The sequence below is a fragment of the Narcine bancroftii genome, chromosome 1 (genome assembly GCF_036971445.1).
Source record: "Narcine bancroftii isolate sNarBan1 chromosome 1, sNarBan1.hap1, whole genome shotgun sequence".
NCBI lineage: Eukaryota > Metazoa > Chordata > Chondrichthyes > Torpediniformes > Narcinidae > Narcine > Narcine bancroftii.
The window spans coordinates 353,846,942-353,867,292 of record NC_091469.1 but is presented as its reverse complement, the minus strand read 5'-3'; the positions used below and the strand labels follow the sequence as shown (position 1 = coordinate 353,867,292).

The 20,351-nt window shown below is 40.5% G+C and overlaps 1 protein-coding gene and 1 long non-coding RNA gene across 8 annotated transcripts in view; one reads left to right on the top strand and one right to left on the bottom strand.

Moving 5' to 3' along the window:
• cpne4b (copine IVb) overlaps window positions 1-20,351 on the top strand; it is a 426,362-nt gene that overhangs the window by 380,353 nt on the left and 25,658 nt on the right. For all 5 annotated transcript variants that reach the window (XM_069911200.1, XM_069911226.1, XM_069911210.1 and 2 more), the window contains 3 exons: window positions 8,168-8,266; window positions 8,382-8,468; window positions 12,054-12,113. In XM_069911200.1, coding sequence (XP_069767301.1) covers window positions 8,168-8,266; window positions 8,382-8,468; window positions 12,054-12,113 — 246 coding nt within the window. The remainder of the gene's footprint in view (window positions 1-8,167; window positions 8,267-8,381; window positions 8,469-12,053; window positions 12,114-20,351) is intronic.
• LOC138749626 (uncharacterized) overlaps window positions 11,164-20,351 on the bottom strand; it is a 65,185-nt gene continuing 55,997 nt past the window's right edge. For all 3 annotated transcript variants that reach the window (XR_011348784.1, XR_011348783.1, XR_011348782.1), the window contains one exon: window positions 11,164-20,315. This is a non-coding gene — a long non-coding RNA (uncharacterized lncRNA). The remainder of the gene's footprint in view (window positions 20,316-20,351) is intronic.

Sequence of the window (20,351 nt, the reverse complement as noted above, 5' to 3'; positions counted from 1 at the left end):
TTTAATCTCCATATGATCTAGGGTACCATTACCATCATTTTTACGGATTTTAATAATTTGTCTCCTACTTGAAATAGCTTTCAACTGGCCAGCCAAGAGTTTACCTGACTTATCTCTGTGCACATAAAATTCACTTTTAGATTTCATGAGCTTAACTTCAATAGGGTAGGTTAAAAGCGAGTTATATTGTGTTTGCAGTTCTTTTCTTTCCTGATATAAATTTATAGTAGGAGTTGTTGAATATAGTCTATCAATATCTTTAACTTGATTGGATAGTTGAGAGAGTTTCTCCTTGGTACGTTTCTTTAAGCCTGCTGCATAGGAGATAATTTGTCTATGAAGATAAGCTTTAAATGTGTTCCAAATAATTAAGATAGACATTCCATCCATTGAATTAAACAGAAAAAAATTCTAAGATTTGATTTTCAACAAACTCTGAAAACTTTAGGTCTTGTAATAAGGTAGAATTAAATTGCTATTGCTGGCAGCCAGAAGTGATATCAAAAAGCTCCAGAGAGCTTCAAAGCTGATGATCAGAAATAGCAATTGTGTCATATTTACAATGTTTAACAGAAGGAACCAGATGTCTATCAATAAAAAATATAGCCAATCTGGAGCATTTCTGATAAATGTGAAAAAAATGAAAATTCCTTATCCTTTGGGTGTAAAAACCTCCAAACATCAACTAATCCAATAAAAAGGAGTTAATATACGTAACAGATTTGTTTGGAAGCTTCTGATTGGTTGAAGACCTGTCCATCAATGGATTCAAACAGCAGTTAAAATCTCCACCCATAATTAACATGAAATCATTTAAATATGATAAAGAATCAATAGCATATTAGAATATGAGGTGAAATTCTCATAAGGATTTTTCACTTTTATTGAGAATTGTATAAGATGATGTATAATTTATATATAACTCATATTCTGTACTGCATTATATAAAAGCTATATAATTCAATAATATCGAAACAATATATTCATGTAATATTTCTCTCTATCAAATTAATAAATATTTTAAAATGCATGTAGAATCTCTTAGGTTTCTCCTTATCTGCCAGAGCCATTTTATACCCCTTTTTGCCCTCCTTATTTTGTTGCTATAAACTCTTACATTCACTCTACTGCTCAAAGGATTCACTTGATTTCAATGGTCCATGACTGACATAGCCTACTTTTTCTCAATATCTCGGAGGGGGGGAGGGGGGGGAGGGGATCCCTAATCCTGCTGATCCCATGTTTGTGTTTTTTTAAAAATCACTAAATTTTTGCAGCTTGACGTTTTTCTGTTTTTCTTGAGGTAACAATGCCAAGTCATTAATAATGAATGACTGCCACTTTTATGCTTTGTCTCTTAATTCTTCCCCAAGTGGGAAGAATCATAATGTGAACAAAAGTATAACTTCACTCTTGCTTGTTTTATCCAAATAACCAATAAGAATGTAACCATTATATTCCTTCTTAAATTACTCACATTAATTGCCATTTTCACAAAATAAAAGTGCTGCTCTGTTTTTCCATATACCATTGACTTTGCATCATTCATATTTATACAGTTAGTTATTTTGGTAAAAGCATGTTATCTCTTATTTATGGCAAGGGAGTCTCATCACACTTTCTGGTGAAACCACTTTATTGGTATCTGAGAGGAAATTATTAACCAACACTTTGCAGTTTTGTGCTTTCTTCTGATTACTCTTCTCGAGAGAATGACTGCTTGGAGCATAACACTGACATGCCATCTACCATAACGGTTGAAGGAGGTACTGTTATCTTTTGTGGCAGCAAGTCTAGAATTAGCTAAGTACCACTGTTCAACATGCCTCAAGGCCACATTTCTTGGGTTTACATGTTTTATGTGGGTTTAAGTCCCTTTATTTTGCTGGTCGTTCAAGTGTAATGAGGAGAATCTGTTGTTCTGGTGAAGAAACAGCCTTTATATCAGGACTGAGGCTAATGCAGGTATAAGAAATCGCAGGTCACTGGTGGAAAGCAGAGCATGACAGCAAGGATGTAGCTAGGAACGTTATCCAGTCTGAGAGTTATCTATCAATAGGTGTTACAAATACAGATTGTATGCTTGATTATCTTGCACCATCTGTGAATTAGCTTTTATTATGGTGACTGCACATCAAAATTAATTAGCTGAACACTATATACTGAAAGTGACCATAAATTTGAATCAATTGACTGCTGAATATTCCCATAATTTTCTGCTTTAATTATCTTTCTTCCCATTTGGTTATTTTCCTGTTTGTGAGACATTTAGTTTTGAGATCCAACTTCCTCATTTTACAGAATTAGTCAATGATCAAAGAACTACAGATAATAAGCCCTAAAACACATGGATGCTCACCTCTGTGAGGCAAATATGAACATAATAATTGCCCCTATTCCCCCAATAGGAGGAGGAAACTCCCTGATCAGCATGCTTTCCAGTGGTAATTGGCATCTCACAGAATATCCTGAGTATGCTTGAGCAATTGCAGATCCAATCTCAGAGCCCAATCGTTAATCATACCAGAAAAAGCAAGATATAATAACTATTAAAATCCAACTAACTCAAATTAAATCACATCATATTACACTTCCTGAGACGGTAATGACTACTCTCTAAGAACACATAGAATTGCAAAGTCTGTGGCAGATGGAATAAATGGTGGGGTTGGTGGGGGGGTGGGGGGGGGGGGTGGAATGAAGGAAAAGGAAGTTTGTCTGAGGAAAGTTTCTGGTGAGGTAGGAAGTATTTTAAGCGATTCTGAAGGCAGAGAAATTATAAGCTAAAGTTTGCAGAAGATTGATTGTAGACACTGTGATTGTAGTTAAAAACACACCGAAATGCTGGAGGAACTGCTGCCATCCATAAAAAGGAAAGATATGTTAAGCTAGCAATAAAGGAGAGAACATCTTATATTTACATTTTGAGCTTTGGAATAGAAATAATAATGTTGAGAAGTATCTTCGCTTAACTTTGGCCACAGAATAGAATGGTATGCAAAATGAAGAACACAATGTATGGACGATGCAGCAGTTCAAAGTTGATTGTTTCTTCTCATCTGCTCCAGCTCAATGTTGGTGGTTTCCTCTCCTTTACTGCAGAGCTCAGGAAAGCCTCCAATTGCACATATTTTATAGATTAAGCACTCCCTCTCGTTAATTGATGAAGTAAGATTTAGTGAAGTTCAAGAAGTCCGCAGATGCTTGAAATCTAAACCAAAAACAGAAAAGACTAGAAATTGAATTGAATTTGTTTATTATTACATGTACCAAGACACAGTGAAAAACTGTTTTGCGTTCTCTCCAGGCAAGTCAACCCATACTTAAGTGCAGCAGGTAGTGCAATGATAAAGTAAAATGCAAGGTGCAGTGTTACAGTAATTAAAAAGTGCAGCATTTAATACGCAAAGGCCAGGTCGCATCAGTGAGAAGAGAAATAAAGTTGATGTTTCAGGTCAAAGGCCCTTCGTCAGAGTGGGTTTAATTGTTGCAGTTGCTCAAGACTGAGAATGATCCACTTTGAGGCACTGTGATTTAAGAACTGTGAGGTTTGAGTGTAAAAGTGGATTGGGGTAGTAGATTAGCCATGATCATTCTGAACTGAGGAATGGTTTAGAGGGGCAAAATGCCCACTCCTGGTACTGGAGCAGAAGAGTTTGAAAAGAGACTTGAAAAAAGGTGCGTAGTGGTGAATTTATCCATCGTCTATCAATAAATTGTTATGTAAAATAACATTACATCATTTACGTATATGATATAAGTACCATATGTTGGTGAGTCTTGTTTTTAGGTTAGAATAAAGTATGTAATCTTGCTTTGAAGCTCCCCTGTACAATAGATTGCTGTTAATGCACATCATGGTACAATTTCCCCATCCCCTTCCTCAACTGCTTACATTTCCCCATCATTCCTTCTCACCAGGTTCCATCTGTCATCAGTCTCCATCCCATTCACTTCTTCACCGAGTCATGATGCTGAGTCTCAACCTGAAAATCGACAGATTCCTTTTGTCCTTAGCAGCTGCTTAATTCACTGAGTTCCAGCTTTCTACTATTTGTTCCTGATACCAGCATCTCCAGTTTATTTTGTATCCATTACTGTACTAATTACATTCCAAATACATCTACAAAATCTTCAAAGGCTAAAATGGAATACTTAAAAAGGGAAAGTGAGTGAAGCAGTCAAGGACAAAAGATACATTTAAAAAAAATGTAGTGGATCCAAAGATAATCCAGGAAAATATCTTAATTTTATACACTGAATAGTTACGATCTGGTCTGATGCTCAATAGTTTGTGGTCCCTATTCGAGTGCAGCTTTGAAAAAGTAAAGGTTGAACATTTAAAAGTAAAGAAAATGTAAGGACTACAGGAAAGGGCAAGATTATAAAACTAACTAGATTGCTCAAAAAAAGAGCTGGCATATATTCAATGGGCTGATTGACCTACTGTTACAATTCTATGATTTTCATGTGTAGAATGAGGGACTAGTTACTGGCACATGTACCCCTAGAGTCTAATTATATAGTTGCTTTAAGGAGATTGTTAAGGATTTGTACAGCTTAAAATTCTTATAACATCTGCTCATTGTGAATCATTACTGCATCAAATAGTGACAGTGCCTTTGTGTAAATAAAATGTGATAATGTAACTCTCTTAAGCTTGAGTGCTGGATTTCCCATAATTTCTCATGGAATGTCAGTGTTTTTCTGATAATAAAATGTTTGTGGTCCTTTTATATAAAAACAATTGCCTTTACCTCCTTCAAATAAACCTGGATGACTGGTAACTAAGCAACCTTTTATCAAGGGATATGAAATGCTAGCCTCACAACACATTTCCTGCCAGTTGTGAACAAACTGTGACATCTTAGCTGTGGATCACACGATCTTACACATCAATCTTCTCTCTAGAGGTTACTACACTATTGAAAACCCACCGACTAAACAATTCCAACTGCATCAGCATAAAGCACATTCATCATGGTCAATGCCATCTCTGATCTAAATGAACACATATAGACGTACACAAAATTTGCACTCGCGCATGAAACATACACAAGAATTATATTCACAATAAATACATATACAATAAAACTCCTGGTTTTTGGGAATTGGTAGATGCTGTATATGCAAATTTTCCAGTTCCTTGAGATTTATTCTTACAATGCCTAATACATCGACATCAAGAATAAACAGTTTTAAAAAGACAAAAGACAGTGCAAATGTGAAATAATTTTCAAAACAAGTATTGTAGCCCTTAATTATGTAAAGTTCATTTTAATCAGGTAATTCCCATAACTTATAAAATTTAAATTCGAACACCAGTTGCTGGCACTGTAACAGCGTGGTGCTAACCACTACGCAAACTGTGCTGCCGTCATAGTTAACCCCCTCCCCCAAAAAAAGAGGAAATTAATTAAAAAAATAAATAGAATAAATAAAAAATTAAAGTTTAATATTGTAAAAGGAAATGTTCTCTGAAGTCTCAGTGAACCTTTGGTGAAGATGGGAGCAAGTATCCAGCCAGCGGAGTACCTTGGTGGTGCTTTGTTCATAGCAGCTGTTTGAATGAAGTTGTGTTTGAATAAAATGGAATCACCCATGATGAAGAGATGGTTGATGCTGCTTGCTGTTGGGTAAAGTCTTATTAATGTCCTTCATAATATACAAATAAAGGCTCTTACTAAGCAGGGATAAGGAGATATTTTAAGAGATTTCCAAATGGAGAAAGTAACAGACCGAATTCTTCATGACTTTTAACAAGGGAGTGGATAAATACTGTATATCAGTTAATGTACATTTATGATAATATGAGGGAGGAGCAGAGAAATTAGTTTAATAATGTGTGATGATGTGTCCTTGAGAAGAACAAGTGGCTACATTAGAGTGTGTATTAGTCTAACTGGGTAGTTGATGGTTGGCACAGTCACTGAAAGGCCTTTTTCTGTGCTGTACACCTTTATTACTCTGTGAAACTCGATACGCTGCAGACATTATGATTGTAGTAAATACAATAGCGTGGATCTCCCAATGGCCACCCATTTCAATTCTTCATCCCATTCCTTTGCTGACATGTCTATCCATGGTCTCATGTACTGCCAGACTGAGACCACCTCATCTTCTGACTGGGCACTCTCCAATCAGATGACATTAATATCAACCTCTAGCTTTCATTAACCTTCCTTCTCCAACTCCCCCCACCCCCCCACCACCACACCCTGCTTCCCCTGTCATCTTTCCTTTCTTTGTCTCCTTTTGCACAGTCGTGATAAATTCTATCTAGTCCCTTATCACATCCAATTAACACTTTTTGTTGGAATGGATTCCTCCCCCATTGTTGAATTCTGAGACTTTCTGATATATCCTACTTCCGCCTTTTCAAATGTTTTTTTGAAGAAGGACTCAGGCCTGAAATGGCAGCATCATATCTCCTATGGATGCTGAAAAGACCAGCTGAGTTCCTCCAGCATTTCGGTGTTTTTATTATCTATTAATCTATTGCCCTTGCTTGCAGAACTCCTTCACTACAGAAGAGGATGGATCTATTAACTATGGCTATACATGCATGACATGCTTGCCTTCATTAGTTGAGGCATTGATTATTAAAGTTGTGAAGTCATGTTGCATCTCTGTAAAACTCTGATTAGGCCATTTCTGGAGTATTGTGTGAAGTTTTGGTTGTCACACGGTCGGCAGTATGTGGAGGTTTTAGAGACGATATTGTATAGATTGGAGGGTTATCAGCTTTAAGAGTGGTGAGGCAGACTTGGATTGTTTGAAAATGGTCAGATAAGCTGATCATTGATACCACAATGTTGAATGAGAGAAAACTATTGAATAGGACAGGACAAAAAAGCTGCCTGATGTTCGTCATAATAGTCCCATAGGATCTATTATATTTGAACAAGACAATGTTTATGCCTCATTTGAAAGTTAGCTCCTCACAGCAGTGTCAACCCATATTTTGATGTATGAGAACAAAAAATTGTTATGCTGCCTTTCTTGCAACATAAATCATTTATAATAGGCTAAATGGAATATTTTGTAGATAAGCTACTGAATTAAAGAACATATTAACTTGTATGTTCCATTAGTCAATACAGGAATTGTGTTGTTCTATTTTAAGTAAATTGTAACAATTCTAGCCAGTAAATTCATGGATTCTCATAATACTTCATGAATTGATATCAGAATCCGCACGGTTGGTGTAGCGATTAGTGCAACGCCTTTACAGGGCCAGCAATTGGGACCGGATTAGGGTTCAAGTCCCGTGCTGTCTGTAAGGAGTTTGTACATTCTCTCTGTCTCTGCGTGGGTTTTCTCTGGGGGCTCCAGTTTCCTCCCACCGTTTAAAATGTATCAGGGGTGTAGGTTAATAGGGTGTAAACTGGGCGGCAAGGACTCATGGGCCAAAATGGCCAGTTACCGTGTTGTATGTCTAAATTTAAATTTAAAATTTGCTTCCACTCAGTCAAAAGCAAATTATTTTCTCACCGTTCCAAACTATAAAGTCATCCTTTCCCCTCCCTGAACAAAATTCAGATGGAAAGTGTACATGTACTCCTTAAAAGAGAAAGATACATTTGTCTTCAGTGACAATGCCCTTAACTTAGTGATGTTGGATTTGCTGCCTAACATAGGAAAGAACTACAATGTCAGGAGAGGCAAGTAAAGTGGCTGTCAATCCCACCATGAATTTTGCAGTGATACATGATGAAAAGTTCTAGCCCGAGTTTTCTGTCCCACTTTCATTGCATGGTGGGCATTTCTCTTATTTCCTCGTCAGTCTCACCTGGCACTCTTCATTCTTGCCAGACTTAGTTAGGTTTATTTGTCACATAAAATACCTAATACAGTGAGAAGAGCTCTCTGCAATCAGACCAACAGATTTTGGACATTCACACTTCGTCAAGGGAAAAATCTACTCAATCAGCAATTTCATTCCATTTTCCTTGTACTTATCCACAACCTCTTTAAAGTAATATATATATTTTTTTCTTGTATGTTATGCATTCTTAAATTGAAATTTTGGTGCATTTAACTATGTAAACGGATTTAAAACTAATCTGCTAAAGAAATGTGCTTGGTGAGTCTCTCGTTGAACAGGTTCATCTTCATATGCTAGATACAACCAAAAGCATGTACCGTATATGTTTTTATCTTTCAGTTAATAGTGTGGGATTGGGATTCTAATGGTAAGCATGATTTTATTGGAGAATTCACATCGACCTTTGTGGAAATGCGAGGGGCAATGGATGGCCGACAGGTATAGAGTACACCTTTTTTGTTTGGATCTTTCACACTTGCTCTGCAATGTAGATTCATTTGTCTTTCTTAATAAATCTAATTGATATAAGTTCATTGCTGTTTCTTAATTGCAGGTTCAATGGGAGTGCATCAATCACAAGTATAAACTGAAAAAGAAGAGCTACAAGAATTCTGGCATTGTTATCCTCAATCTCTGTAAAGTGAGCATCTTAAACCCTCCCCCAGTGTCTCTTTTCCCTCATCTGTCTGTTCTCCACCTCGCTATTTCCTTCTCTTCCTTTAAGAGAGCTATTTTTCTTGGCTCTCTCCCCCTATCATGAGTCAGATTTATTCTCTTCTACCTTTGCACCTGTATTCACTCATTACTCTTTACCTATTAGCTTGTGTTTCCACTCCAACCTACCCCCCTCCCACATTGAGGTGTCCACCTGATTTTCGGCATTCCCAAAGAAAGTCTCAGACCTGAAATGTCAATTGCCCTTTACTTTGTGTGGATGCTGGGCAACCTGCTGAGTTTCTCCAGCATCTGCAGATCTTCTCGTCTACCTTCTTTATTCTTTCCTCTGGGTGTATGTAGACTGCAGTACTGCAAACCTAATGTACTCATAGAGAAAATGGCAGGCTATGTGGAGTTTAGAGCCAGCAGTCGTCATCTCAAAATAAGACTATCAGCATTTAGATTAAATTCTAAAGGTGCTGGAGGAACTCAGCAGGTCTTGCAGCATCAATGGGAGGTAAAGATAGATTACAAACAGTTCAGGCCTGAGCTCTTCTTCTTTACCTCCTATGAACACTGTGAAACCTGCTGTGTTCCTCCAGACATCACCATTTAGATTAGTCATTTGTGAATCTTTCTTATTGTATTAAATACTAATAGAATTTTGATCTTGGGTGGAAACATTGAGCTAACATAGTTTCAGTCATGATTTATTGATTATTTAGTGTTTGGTTGGTAATATTGGTTACTCCAGCTCCAATGTTTTACTTTTAAGTATTGAACTATTATAAAATCAACCTCTCATCTTTGCTACAGGACTATTCCCTAACTACCATTTCCAATCCTATTCCTAGTCACAAAATGAGATTGAAACAACCTACATGTCACTGTTGACATGACGGGAAGCTTTAGACCATATATCAGTGCCAATTTTGCAATAATCACATCTTCAATCCCCACAAAATCCCACTTCACTGTTCTTCATCCAGATCTGCTGCTGAAATGCTCATCCTTGCCTCATACCCTTGGACATCATGATTTCAGTGCACCCCATGACTGTCCTAATTTATTCTGTGCTCTGTTAACCTAAGATTATTCTTTACTCAACCAACCAGGTCCTAACTCTAAACAAATTCTATTCGCCCACTCCTCCTGTGATCAATGACTTGCATTGGCACTTGCTTTAAAATACTCATTCTGATTTTAGAATTTTTCATGACTGTACCCTTCCTCTGCGTGTTACTTGCTCCAGCCTCGTAGCTTTCTAAGATCTCTTTTGGCCTTCTGAATGTCCCTGGTAGTTCCTCTAAAAAAAGAGGAAAGAGCTGACCCCAGGAATTCTCTCCACTACTCTTTCCTTATCTAATGTGTTTTTAAAGCTTTCCTCGGTTTCCTTTTGATCATTTGCGCTCATGCTGCCTTGTAAGGCTTTGTGCCATTATTTGTTTAGTAGCAGGCTACTGATGTATTTTGCTACATTACAACTAATGCTCACTTAAAATGTGCTGCTACTACCCACAGAGGAACTAATGGAGCCCATTTAGTCCTTCTAAATGATTACACTATTATGTTCTGGCTGAATCATATTTATGTACATTCACTTCATCTCTTAGACCTTGATCTCCTTGCCTAACTTATAGCGGATATTTACTAGTTGAAGGTTTCAAGAATTATATGATTTTTGGATACTAACAGAGTGGCAGAATCTAGGGGCAAAGTAGATGATCACTCTCATCCTCCTGCGAGGCAAGGTAGTCATGAGGTACTGAATGACCTTGTCCTCTAGTATCTCATGTTCTTGCATTCTAACAAAAATTCTATCAACCTTGGTGGCTGGAGCAGAAAATCCCAGATTTCCACTGCACTGCATAAAGAAAAACAGCTCTCTGACTTTTCTCTCATGTAATAGACACTGAGGTAGAATGCTTATCGATCTTTGATTTGTGAAAGAATGTAAATCAACAAGTGTGCCATGTGATGGAAGCATTTTTGCTGACCCTTGAGAGGCCTTATAAAAAGGCTAAGGTACACACTTCTTGCTACACGTGCAGAAATCGCCTTCAGAGTTCATGCTGTCTTGAGTGGTCAGATGAGATGTTGCACAATGGTATAAAAATCCACAATGATGTATGGAAATTGACTGAGAATTACTCAGTGCCATGAACAGTGGCTGAATCTACTAATTTTGGAAGTAAATGTCAAACAGCAGACTTGGGTTCCTGCTGCTGTAATGATGCCATTGATGATCCATTATACCCACAGGGCATACTAGCTGTGCAGGATGAGAATGCCCAATTCAGAAACCCAACAAATTCCCATTTTAAGAATAGCTCAAGAAAAGTGTTTCATAGACTTGGCAATGGGTTGAGACACTGCACAAAATATCCATTTATCTTAATATGACAACACTCAAATGATTTTCTTGGAGAGGTTTTGACGGAGTCGATGTCAAGAGGTCGATTCCTTAGTCCGCATAGTCTAGAAACGGTGGTTTTCAAACTTTGTCTTTCCACCCACATAACACCCTATGTAATCCCTTACTAATTACAGAACACCTATGCCATAGGGATTACTTATGTGAATGGAAAGACAAAGTTTGAAAACCACTGATCTTGAACTTGAGCTATGTCTCAAAATAAAGTTTAGCTATGATAAGAGAACATTATTAATGAACATAGTTATTCATCTTTGGAATTCTTTATTGTAGAATGGAATGGATGGTCAGTTATTTAGATATTCAAATCTGAGACAGGTTCATAGATAGGAAAAGAATTGGGTGACAGGGGTAGGGCTGGCGAGGGTACATTAGCCATAGAATCAGTCACAATCTCGATAAAAGGTGGAGCAGAATGGCCTCTTTTTGCTCTTGTGAAATATTAAGCACCAAAACAAAAGTATACAGCATAACATGAGGATATTCTGCCCATATAATTTGTGCTACCTATTTAAACAAATATTTTAGTTTATTCTAATTTCCTCTATTTCCTATAAGTTTTTATTCCATCAAGTATTTATCTAGTCACCTTCTTAACCAAGCTTTTTGTGGTCTACTATAAGATGCCTTCCATGACTCAGCATGACTTTGTTTGGGGACACTACTGATTAGGACCGGTTGTTCAAAACATTACTTGCCATCTTTTGCTCTTTGTACATTCAGGATACACTACAATTTCCAGCAATTACTTTGAAATGTAAAATAATTTCTTATTTGGTATTAAAAATCTAAATAAAACCAGTTGAATATCCTAGTGGTTACTTTTCATATCAGTTATTTACTTTGTTGGATTAGATTCAAAATGACTGGCAAGGGGAGATAGGAGGATCTACAATTGCTCTGACTTCCCTCTCCCCCCACCTCTGCAAAAATCAGTAATCACAATAAGAATAGACAGGAGTTCATCCCTGTACTGTTCATATTTAGGAAGCTCCCCACCCCTCCAAAAGCAGTCAACCTTAAATTTCTGATTTGAATTGGAAGCCTTTTTCATACCAGCTGTTTACAATAAAGGATGCCTAAATGAAGACTGATTTCTTGTTGAAGATAATTAAAGCTCCTTCTGACCTACAGATTCATAAGATGCACTCTTTCCTGGATTATATCATGGGTGGATGTCAGATTCAGTTTACGGTAAGTGATTCTTCATTAGAGGGTTTAATCAAAATTAAAATCGAGCTGTGCCTCATCTTGCAAAGCACTTTAGTGTGCAGGAATATCTGAGTGGTAAGTGCTTTGAGAAAAGGCCTGTTTATTTATAAAAGCTGAATTTATTTCATCAAGTGGGTTTCAGCTGTTTGCTCACTACTGATGTTTTTACTTGTGCATATTGAATGAAGTACTTTCCAAGAGGCTCAAAGGTCTCAATTTATGAGAGTGAGATAATGGAAAATGAAAGTTTACTTCTGCTGCACTGCTTTATGTCCTCTGGTTAATGTATTCTTTGAGATCATCTGTCTCGTGGACAATGAGTTATCTCAAAGGGGTACAAAGAAAACCCTTTCCTCTAAGAGCTTAATAATCAGAGGTTGATTTTAAATGATATGAATTGTTCAATCGGAATACAGTTGAACGGCACAGAGACGCAGTTGGTAGAGCCACAGTTTCACTGTGCCGAACACCCACATGCATTTGTAACCTTGTGTGAAGTTTCCATGAGGACCTCCAGTTTCCTTCCACGTTTCAAAGGTATTCAGGTTAGGCTTATAAATTGTATGTGAGTGCTAAAACCTGGCGGCAGAAGAGGTTTAGAAGAATGCGTAGGATTAGTGGAATTGTATAAATGGTCAATAGAGACTCTGGCCAAAAGGGCCTATTTCCAGCCAATGTCTCTCCACGTTAAATTATTAAAACCTTGTGTGGAGAAATATCGGTGTTAGATAATTGACAAATTTTTACCCTCAAGCATGGGGATTGATGGTATGTAGAATTTGGTCCAGCTGCTGCTTTGTAATCAATTTAGAAAAGAATTTCCTCACCATATTTTTCTGTTCAGATTGCTGATGTGAAACAGCTAATTATTGGGCAGTTTAACAACCTCAGGGACTTTATTGAGGTGTGTTGAAGTATCCAATAGTAATATTCTTTTTGAAACAATTGAGAGGATGGTGCAATAAACTGTAGCTATGATTTACAAACTACATGCAGTGCCCTGCATAATGTTTGAGACAGACACTTTTCTCCTTTATTTTCCCCCGTGCTCCAGTTCTAAATTTGCATGTCATTAAAGTCAACGGTCAATAGTTAATTCAAGCTTATTTATGTACATTTTGGTTTGACCATATAGAAATTACAGCACTTTTTTTTACATGGTCCCCTCATTTCAGGGCACCATAATGTTTGGGACATATGGCTTCATAGGTGTTTGTGATTACTTGGGTATGTTTAATTGCCTCATTAGTGCAGGTATAAGAAATCTAGGCTTGCTTCAAAGCTTTAGATCACTTTTGGAGTCAGTAGTTGCCATTTTTCAACCTGAGTGCCATAGTTGTGGAAAGTCAAATAAACCATTATGAAACTGAAAAACAAGAATAAAACAGTAAGAGACATCACCCAAAATTTAGGATGACCAAAATCAACAGTTTGGAACATCATTAAGTAAAAAAGAGCATACTGGTGACATCAGTAATCGCAAAGGAACTGGTGTTCCAAAGAAGACCTCCACTGCTGATGACAGAAGAATTCTCTTCATGATGAAGGAAAAAATCCCAAGCATATGTGCAACAGATAGGAACACTCTTCAGGAGACAGGTGTGGATATGTTGATGACAACTGTACGCAGAAGAATAGAAATACAGAAGCTACTCTGGAAGATGCAAACCATGGCAAAGATGGTATGCTTTGGATCTTGGGCATTTCCTTTACCCCTCCACAGTTTTCTCTTGCCAACACTCTGATACAGGTTGATCTTGGTCTCATCTGTCCACAAGACCTTTTTGCAGAATTCTGCAGGCTCTTTTAAATACCATATATTTCGACATGTGTCAACCCCCTATTTTTAGCCTCATTTTAAGGGTTTTATCATATATTGGTGTACACATTTACCCCCAAAAATTGTGATGCCTGAGATGTTGGTCGTTTGTCGTCATATAAGTCGACCCCAAAAATCGGCTGAGTGTTGGCTGGAGGTGATTGTTATCATGGATTCTCCATCAAAAAGATGAAAGTATGAAGTGAGTTTTAAAGTAAAAATGCCAAGAAAACCACAACTGCAATGCTACAAGAAAATTTGATATACCAGTATATGAGAAGTTGGTGAGAGATTGGAGGAAGAAAGAAAAGACTTTAAGAAAAATACCAAAAAGGCAATGTTTGATGAGAAGAGGAATCACTTACTGGCCAGAATTGTAAAATCACATTGTAGAATGGGTACGTGAACAGAGACAAGATTGCTACATAGTCACCAGAAATAAAATCATAGCATATGCACCGAAGTAGACAAAGTTGCACCCAGACCTCGGTAAGGATTTTGAGAATTTCCTAGGGTCGCTGATGAGGACTTTGGTGACCCCAGGAAAATGGCAGCCCAGGTGGACACGCTCTGGAGAGCAAAGAAAACGGCACCTTAGTGGAGCAGGTCGCTAGGCCCAGCACACAGCCAGCAACAAGGCTACAGCAAATAGAGAGGCAAGAGGACCCCCTGACCCAACAATATGCTAATATCACCAACGATGGAGTGCAGGGACCCATTGATGCAACCCACCCTACGCGTTTCAGGGACGTTGATGGCTGCGGCGTTGGCCAACGTAACAGCCTCCTTCATGTGCAGTACACTCTGTCAGGAAGACACTTCCTCGTGGACACCAGCGCCAAAATGTGCCCTTCATCCTACCCCACCCCCCCACTTCCTCGGCCTACGACACCCGGAGCGGCAAACTGGGTCCAGCGCTGAAGGCAGCAAACAGCACCACTATATGAACTTGCAGCACCCACACTGACCCCCCTCCACTTTAGCAGCAACTGGTTCACATGGACATCATGGTTATGGCGGTGGCCCAATTGCTCCTGGGAGTGGACTTCCTGCAAGCCCACTGCCTGTTGGTGAACCTTAAAGGGTGGTGTTTGGTGTATGTCAGGTCTTTTCAAACAATGCCCCTGGGAGAACCCAAATTACCCCCCCCCCACCTTGACTCTGTTATTCTGACAATGCATTTACGCGGATTTTAGCGGAGTTCCATTCAACCGTGGCACCACAGTTTTCCTCCGCCGAACCAAAGGCACCACATTCTCACTGAGGGCCCCCTGCTGCACACTAGAGAAGCTCGCCCTTGCCAAGGAGGAGTTTCTAAAAAAAAAAAAAGAGCTGAGAATAGTGTGGCACTCTGACAGCCCCTGGGTCTCCCCCACCACTGTACATGGTTGTGAAGCAGAGGAGGGTGTCAGCATGTGGTGACTACTGTCGCATCAATGAGACCACCTCACCCGAAAGATGCCCTGTGCCCCATATCCAAGATTTTATCACTAACTTACAAGGGCACAGGTATTTTCAAAAGCAGACCTCATAAGGGGCTATCACCAGATCCCGGTCCATCCCGATGACATCCCTAAAACAGCCATCATTACCCCTTTTGGACTCTGAATTCCTGAGAATGCCCTTTGGACTTTAAAACGCAGCCAGACTTTTCAGAGGCTGATAGATGCGGTGGCCCAGGATCTCCCATTCATTTAATTAGACGATATTCTCATCACCAGCCACAATCACTTGGAGCATGCAGCCCATCTAAGGCAACTGCAAGAATTCCGACCAACTATAACCCTGCTAAGTGCAGTTGGAAACAATAGACAATAGACTTCCTGGGGCATCGAATTACCCCTGCCCGAAAAGGTAAAGGCTGTTCACCCCATTTGCCAAGCCCTGGACAGTAAAGGGGTTGCAAGAATGCGCTGGTATTATTAACTTTTATCACTGATTCATACCGGCAGCAGCCCGCATTGTACACCCCTTTTCGCACTCATGGCGGTGAATGGTAAAGACAATGAGGCCTCAGAGGGGTTCCAGAATGCCAAGGACTCTCTGGGCAATGCCACCCTTTTGGTACGCTCCAGGCCAAAGGTGCCAATTGCTCTCATAGTAAACATCTCCAACACAGGTGCACTGCAGCAATTCATCTAGGGGGAATGGCAGCCCCTGGCCGCCTTTAGCAGCACCTCCAACCACCCAAACTCAAAAGCAGCGCCTTTGACTGGGAGCTAATGCGCTGTACCTGGCAATCAGGCACTTCACGTATTTTTCGGAAGGTAGACCATTCAAGGTCTTCATGGATCATAAGCCATTAACCTTTGCCTTCCATAAAGTGTCAGACTCGTAGTCGGCCAGGCAGCAGCGACATCTCTCGTGTCTGAGCTCACCACGGACATACCACACATCACAGATAAGACCAACGTGGTGGCCAGTGCACTTTTCCGTCCCACGATTGAGTCCGTCCAGGCTCTGTCCCAGGGATTAGACTATTCCACCCTAGCCAGGGCACAGCAAGAAGACCCTGAGATCCTGGCACACGGGACAGTAGCTTCCGGGCTCAGGCTGGAGGATGTTGCCATCGGCCCTGGTAACCAGACAGTCCCCTGCAACATCTCTACTGGCAATCCCTGCTCCACCGGCAAACCCTGCCCCATCGTGCCTACAGCATGGAGGCAGGAGGTCTTCATGGTGAACCCAGCCATCAGAACTACTGTGAAAAGGGTGGCCAGTAGGTTTGTCTGGCATGGCTTCTGGAAACAGGTCAGTCAGTGAGTCAACATAGGTTCAGCCATGTCCATAATGACATTGTAGGGCCTCTACCGATCTCCTGCAGGGTGAGATATCTCCTCATTGTGATTGACCAGTAGCGATCCCGCTAGCCGACGCATCACTGAGATCTACGGCAGGGAACTGATTACCACCTGGGTGTCGAGATTTGGAGTCTGAGCATATGACCTCTGATAGAGGTACACAGTTCACATGCCAATTTGCTGGTAACCCAGCTCCACCATATCACTGCTTACCACCCTCAGGTCAAAAGGTTGGTAGAGCAGTTCCACAGGCACGTAAAAGTGGCCTTTATGGCTCGGATCAAGGGGCAGACAAGCTAACCTGGGTATCCGCACCGCACTGAAAGAAGACTTCAATGCCTCAGTAGCCAAGATGGTGTATGGCGTTCCTTTGGTGATTCCAGGGGAATTCTTGGCCTCCACCAGAAGACCCCACATCCTCATTGACTAAGCTGAGGAAAAGACTGGGCACTCCAGAACCTCTGCAGCCTCTGCCACATGGCCAAGCCAAAGCCTATGTCCCCAAAGACTTGGAGACTTGTGAGTATGTTTTCTTCAGACGGGGGCATACTGAACACCTCTGCAATGGCCGAATGAGTAGCTGTATAAAGTAATCAGATACAACAGATTGTCATCTGTGCTGGATATCAGCAGTAAGGAAGAGACTTTCATTGTTGACTGCCCCAAACAAGCATATCTGGACATTAGCAAACTGGTCTCCACTCAGACCAGGCGATTCAGAGGTAGGCCATCGAAAGAGGTGAACAGTGCTCTGATCATCGGTTCTGGGGTGGGGTTGTGTAGTGGCCCTCTAACTGGGACACGACCCAGTACACAAGATGGCTGATGAACGCGGCGACTTCACAGACCCTGCAGGGGGCGAACATCCTTTGTCCCAGATGACCACTTGCAAGGTAGGAATCAACAAACAGTGGAAATGCTGACTGATCCGAGGTTGGCATTGCTGTGATATCACTCCTGTTGGCAGCAGTGAGGAGAGAATATAAGCAAAGTTGCCAGTGCAATAAATCAGTCTTCAACTTCTTGGGTGGGTGTCATTCTTTTCATATTTTGCAGTTGCGTGCACACTACAGTATCTCTTGCACAATTCATGGCATGGAAGATGATTTATTGTGGGACACTGTTGATGAAGCTGCCTCATCAGATACAGACTCATGTGATGACTGTTTAAACAGTAAGAGCATGGATGTGTTTGCCTTGATCTAAATATGTTTTGGTTCAATAAAAATTTGTTGTTAGTGTTTATTGGTTTTTCAAGGGTCGACTTGTACACCAAATCGGCTTTAGTGTTTTTTTTTAAGCTGAATTTAAGGTATGAAAAGTACATTCTCCATATAAGTCGATCCCCATTTTTTTAAGGTTTCAAGACTCAATTTATATGCCGAAATATACAGTACTTCTTAGCAAACTGTAATCTGGCCATCCTTTCTGTAGCTAACCAATAATTTGCAGTATTCTAGAAAGTACCAAGATGCAAAAGACTCTTGGTGTACATGTCCAAGGATCCCTGAAGAGAGCAGCAGCACAGGTAAATAATGTGGTTAAGAAGAAATACAAAATATCTTTCATTAGCCAAATTGGATAATAAAACAACAGGGAAGTTATGGTACAACTATCTAATACTCATTTGGCATTCAGTTCTGGGGTCCATCACTGAACAAAAGGTTGTTTAGGCTAGGTTTGTTTTCCTTGAAGCAGCAAAAGGCTGAAGGGAGATCTGATTGAGGTGTACAAAATAATAGGGTGTACAGACAAGGTAGATAGTGAGGACCTTTTTCCCCCTTTATAGAGACATCTATAACCAGAGGGCATGGTAAGGATTTAGAGGAATTTGTGGAATTTTTTTTCACCCAGATGGTGGTTAAAATCAGGAACTTAGTATGTGATGGAGCCAGTTACACTTTCAACATTTCATAAGTATTTAGATGAACAGCTGAAATCTGTGGCATAGAAGGTGATCGGCCTGATGCTGTGAAATAGTACTTGATGACTGGCATAAATTCAGTGGACTTGAGTCCAAATCCTGCTTTGCTATACATGTACTCATAACAACTGCAGATGCATGCCTATGTATGTCCTTTGAACAAATATTCTTTGGCTTGGCTTCGTGGACGAAGATTTATGGAGGGGTAATGTCCACGTCAGCTGCAGGCTCGTTTGTGGCTGACAAGTCCGATGCGGGACAGGCAGACACGGTTGCAGCGGTTGCAGGGGAAAATTGGTTGGTTGGGGTTGGGTGTTGGGTTTTTCCTCCTTTGTCTTTTGTCAATGAGGTGGGCTCTGCGGTCTTCTTCAAAGGAGGTTTCTGCCTGTCGAACTGTGAGGCGCCAAGATGCACGGTTTGAGGCGATATCAGCCCACTGCCGGTGGTCAATGTGGCAGGCACCAAGAGATTTCTTTAGGCAGTCCTTGTACCTCTTCTTTGGTGCACCTCTGTCACAGTGGCCAGTGGGGAGCTCGCCATATAACACGATCTTGGGAAGGCGATGGACCTCCATTCTGGAGATGTGACCTGCCCAGCGCAGTTGGCTCTTCAGCAGCATGGATTCGATGCTGTCAGCCTCTGCCATCTCGAGTACTTCGATGTTAGGGATGAAGTCACTCCAATGAATGTTGAGGATGGAGCGGAGACAACGCTGGTGGAAGCGTTCTAGGAGCCGTAGGTGATGCCGGTAGAGGACCCATGATTCGGAGCCAAACAGGAGTGTGGATATGACAACGGCTCTGTATACGCTAATCTTTGTGAGGTTTTTCAGTTGGTTGTTTTTCCAGACTCTTTTGTATAGTCTTCCAAAGGCGCTATTTGCCTTGGCGAGTCTGTTGTGTATCTCATTGTCGATCCTTGCATCTGATGAAATGGTGCAGCCGAGATAGGTAAACTGGTTGACCGTTTTGAGTTTTGTGTGATGAAATGGTGCAGCCGAGATAGGTAAACTGGTTGACCGTTTTGAGTTTTGTGTGATGAAATGGTGCAGCTGAGATAGGTAAACTGGTTGACCGTTTTGAGTTTTGTGTGCCCGATGGAGATGTGGGGGGGCTGGTAGTCATGGTGGGGAGCTGGCTGATGGAGGACATCAGTTTTCTTCAGGCTGACTTCCAGGCCAAACATTTTGGCAATTTCCGCAAAACAGCATGGAAAACTTGTACACACATACCAACCTGCACACAGTTTTTAAATCTCTGTTCAAATCTTATTTTTCTCTGTGCTGCTGGTCTCAGCATAAACTGAAATCAGAGATTGTGTGCTGAGTCTCCTTTCCAACGACATGAGATGTATTCAATAATACGTACCATATCCCGATTTGATATCATTGGAGTGCAATGCTTTGCCATGGCCTGTGGCATCTCAAGGAATGTCCCCATGCAAAGGCAGAGCCCCATTGATCAATCCCTCTTGGTCCAAGTTAGTGCTTGCAATCTGCATGTCCTCCTACCACTCCTCTTAATCTTGATGGTTTGTTTCTCATCTGTTCATCCAGTTCTCATCTGTTCATCCAGTAGCCCATAAAGTGCATTCATCTTGGCCTTTTCATGGTAGAGCAAGTTTCACATAGTTGCTACTCCCTGGAAAAACAAGGTTTTTTTTGTGAATAAGAACAG